General features: G+C 26.6%; 1 protein-coding gene across 1 annotated transcript in view; it reads left to right on the forward strand.

Annotated features, from left to right (window-relative positions):
• The first annotated feature begins 1,233 nt into the window (after window positions 1-1,233).
• Window positions 1,234-4,671, forward strand: part of LOC108686858 (importin subunit alpha-like) — a 3,884-nt gene continuing 446 nt past the window's right edge. The window contains 5 exon segments of the mRNA XM_018192354.1: window positions 1,234-1,314; window positions 1,558-1,847; window positions 1,952-2,201; window positions 4,051-4,186; window positions 4,278-4,648. Coding sequence (XP_018047843.1) covers window positions 1,234-1,314; window positions 1,558-1,847; window positions 1,952-2,201; window positions 4,051-4,186; window positions 4,278-4,648 — 1,128 coding nt within the window.

Raw genomic sequence — 4,671 nt, forward strand, 5'->3', positions numbered from 1 at the left:
AAAATGCATAATAAAAGTCTGCTCCTCATACGCTGTTCAAGTGAATTTGGCATGAATTTCGTTCAAATATCCTAAAATATGATACAAAAAAATTATATTTGGCTGAATTTATTTAAAAAAAAAAGAGATTTAATATTAACAAACGAATTATAGAATTTTTTAAAATAATTAATAAATTATACCTGCAACATCAATAAATTTCTAATAAAATACATATTCTCTACTTTAATTAATAAAAACAAAAATGTTCTTATATAACTCAAATTATGACAGAAACTTTGACAGCACGTGCTCATGTATAATAATATATGACTACTTTTTAATATTTTTAATATTATATTTATTTTTAATATTATATTTAATTGTCTTAATAATATAATTATTTATAAAAATTTTTATTAATACGTTGATTGTCTATTGACAATTAATCGCGTTTGTTTTTGACACCCTAACATCGGTGTTTGTCTGTTATTAAATGTATTATGGTTGAAGTTTTTCTGAGAATCGAGGATGCTAATCAATTTGATACAATGCCCAGTGAAAATGAACAAAATTACGTGTACCTGTTTTAATTTCCCACTCAACAATGTAATCATAACACGTTTTATGGATAACAACGTTTTAAATCGATCAGCGTTTTCGATTCTCAGAAAAACTTCAATTATGCGATTAGTATCAGATAGATGTTATGACGTCAAAAATAGACTCAATTAGCTGTTCACATCCGAAATAAAGAGTTTAGTATATAATGTGAAAATAACAACGTTCGAACTTGTCAGTCATTGACATTAAGATAAACAAGTAATACGGACGCAAGGGAATCTGTAGTTTGATCAGGTAATTATTGTACTGACTAATTACTAAAGATACGCTTGAAATCAATTTATTTATATAGATACATAAATAAAACTTTAGTCATGTTTATTTATATATATTTATTAGATATCTATAGAAATAATTATATTTATGGAAAGTAAATTTGAAAATAAGAACGTTTAACATATAATCACGTTTTCGTATTATACAATACATTGGTTGTATTGTAATATAATTTGAGATTTCTTTATATAATAAAATGTAAATTTTGATTAAGTTAATTATAGACATATTCTATCAGATTCGGATGTATAAATTATTTCTCATTGTACTCTATCATTATCATTATGAATATTTTTCTAATTTGAATCCTTTTTTTAAATATTTATGCAGTGAATCTACAAAATCTTCAAGACAATGTCTTCTCAAGAGGATGACAGCAATAAATACACAGCAAAATTTGAATCTGATATGATTGAATTTGATAAGGAATATCAAGTAAGTGTATATTAAATTATTTTTTAATTTATAGAACTTAAATAAAAAATTTATAGCAGCCAACATTTTTCAATTCTCTATATTTTATATATTTTAGATTCAACTTTATATATAAATATATTGTACACCTTTTTCATTATTGTATATAATTTATGTTAAGATATTTCAATTATTTGACAAGATATACTACTAGATGTTTATGAAATATTTTATACGTAGTTGATACATGTATATATTTTTTAGAAGAAACGAATTGAAAATGACGTAGTGCAGTTATGTAAAACCATAAAAGATAATCGATTATTCAAACGTAATCTTGATATGGAGCAAGAACTAATAGATTCTGTTCTTTCATCCACTTCCGATCTTTCTGTAGATAAAATTGTGAACTACATAAATTCGTCAGATGAAACATTACAATTACTGGGAATCCAAGCTTATGCAAAATTAAAACGAGAAAAAAATCCTTCTATAAACGATACGATAGAAGATGATATATTACCACGCTGTATTAAGCTCTTAGACAAGGACACGTATGTACACGAAAATCGAAAATATGATTTATCAAATTAAGTAAATTATTAGTTTATATATGAATTATTTATAAATAAGATGTAATTTCTTTATTTCTATTTAGTATTTCCTTCCAATTTCAAATAGCATCTCTATTAGCTATCATAACTTCGAATACATTCAAACAAACGCATGTTATAACGTGTGAAGTAATATCAAAATTAATAAAATTACTTAAGTCATCGCCTATTGTTGCGGAACAAGCAGTGCGTGCCTTAGGAAATATAATTGAAGATAAACCACGTGCACGTGACTTTGCTCTTAAATATAATGTTCTATCTCTTTTGGCAGATTTAATTAAATCTGATACTTCAGTAAGTGATATTTGATAATACCTCTTGATTATCTCACTTGCTTTCATATTGTCAATATTGACAATATGATTCTGCAAGAAAGGCAAGCTACGAACTGTCTCAATTTCTATGAAATTTGGCGAACATATTGAGTGTTCCTTTCTAATATAATATTATCCATCAAGAAATAAAAATATAAATTAAAAAGGATATTTATTATCTTAAAAATAATTTATTGTCTGCGCCTCAAAGAGGATAATATTATAATATATATCAGGAAAGAACACTCAACGTGCTTGCCAAGTTTTGTAGACATTAATATGTTAACAAAATATTTTTAAAATCATCTGCATTCGATAATAGTTGATACTAGCAATGAATGATTTTTGTAATGTTATACTTTTATTTTTATTGCAAAAAAGTGAAGATAATCAAACTATATCCGTTGATTTAGACCATTTAAATAGTAATATTTGTAACACTTTACTTAATTAAATTACTTAATTAAATTATAACTAATTTTAAAACATAATACTTAAATGGAGAGAAAGTGTTTGAAAGAGAGAATTATATATATTGTACAAAACATGTGTAACTAGCATTGACAAACTGAGCTGCTTGTTAATGACTGTTATAGAAACTAAATAATAATTATTTATAAAGAAGTAAGATTATATCCGAAAGTACAGACTAATTCATTATATATTAAAAAACTGTTTATTCCACAATTATTATTATAAATTTCTTGATAAAACCTCAAATCTATTGTCTGAGAGAAATTAATTAAATAATCTCTTTCGAAGATATTTGCTTTTCTTCACAATATTTTATTTTATCTGATAATGTGATATCATAATGTGAGATCATAATTTTTTTTGGTAAAAATTTACATTAGAGGAGCATTCCTCAATGACCTCGACTTTAACATATGTTGTCAAGATCATGATGCTGAATAATCTCCAACAGGTTTTAATCGCTTGTTTTTTGTTAAAAAGTTGTTAACAAAAAAAGTTCTGCTATATAAAACAAAAATTCTCTTTAAAATAAATTGCCCCCAAGCAGGGGGTAGGAGGGTAGAACTCTCAAGTTGGGAGTCGCTTCGCGTGAAAGTCGTGCGTCCTCCAACCCCCAAACAGGAAGGCAGATGAGGTGAAAGTCATTTCGCGTAGAAGGCATCTCTGAAGCAGGGGGGAGGGGAGGTGAGATGAAAGTCACTTCGCGTGAAAAGTCATTACATAAGCAAGGAAGGATATAGAATAGTTTTTAATATTACACATAATAGAAATAAGACGTTATTTTTTAAACTTTTTTTATTAACAATTTTTTAACGAAAGATGAGCGATGTCTAAAACCTGTTGGAGGTCACTCAGGATCATGACAACATGTCAGAGTCAAGGTCATTGGGGGATTCTCTCCTAATGTGAATTTTTACTACTTTTTTATTTATTAGATCAGTTATATACATGGAATATACATTTATATTGGAATGAAATATTTCTTGAGTTTTTAATTTATTATTGTTCTTGAATTTAGTTTTGTTCTTTATTTGTTAGCAGTTAGCATCTGAATTAATAATATTTGTGTTGGATAATTGAAAACGCGCTTATGATTCACTATCTCTTCTAAAAAAGAAAAACGTATATAAATCGGTAATAATAATGTATTTTTCCTAGGAAATTTCGTAGGAAATTACAACATATTTTTATCAAAGTGTTTTGAAAGATACGATGATAACGATGTTTGTAAGTTTTTGTTAACATAAATGTTAGCAAGACAAGTTTAGTTTTTACATCAAGTAGAATTTTAAAACTGCGTTTCTTCTAATAAGTAGATAATATTTCAATATTTTTGATTTTGATAAAATATGCAGGTAATATTCATGGACAACATTTCATGGCTTTTATCTAATTTATGTCAAGGGAATATACCTCTAAATGTTGAATTGATTAGACCTGTTCTACCAGTATTTCATTGCCTATTTAATATTAAAAATCAATATATAATTTGTAAGATATTCGCATTTTATCGTTATATAATTTATTTATACATTATATAATTTATTTTAATTTTTAAATATAATATCCCTGTTTGTTGTAGCCGACATCTGCCGGACACTCTCTTACCTTACTAATGGATTTAATAATGTACAAGCAATAATGGAAACTATAGACATTCTACCGAAACTTTTAGAATGTCTGACGTTGAGGAAAGAAATTATCGTTATTCCAGCATTGCGTACAATAGGAAATATAGTGACAATTGGTGATGATACACATAAGAATGTTATAATTTCTGCTGGAGGATTGTCGCGTCTTGGTGACGTGTTACGATATTATTTGTGTGTCGATGAGAAAGATATTGTAAAGGAAGCTTTATGGGCAATTTTTAAAATGATTGACAATACAGACCGAATTCAAAGTGTAATAAATGCTGATCTGTTACCATTATTAATAGAAGGATTTCAGTTTGTAAGTATGTTTCTTATATTCTA

This window comes from Atta colombica, unplaced genomic scaffold (assembly GCF_001594045.1).
Source record: "Atta colombica isolate Treedump-2 unplaced genomic scaffold, Acol1.0 scaffold198, whole genome shotgun sequence".
Classification (NCBI taxonomy): Eukaryota; Metazoa; Arthropoda; class Insecta; order Hymenoptera; family Formicidae; genus Atta; species Atta colombica.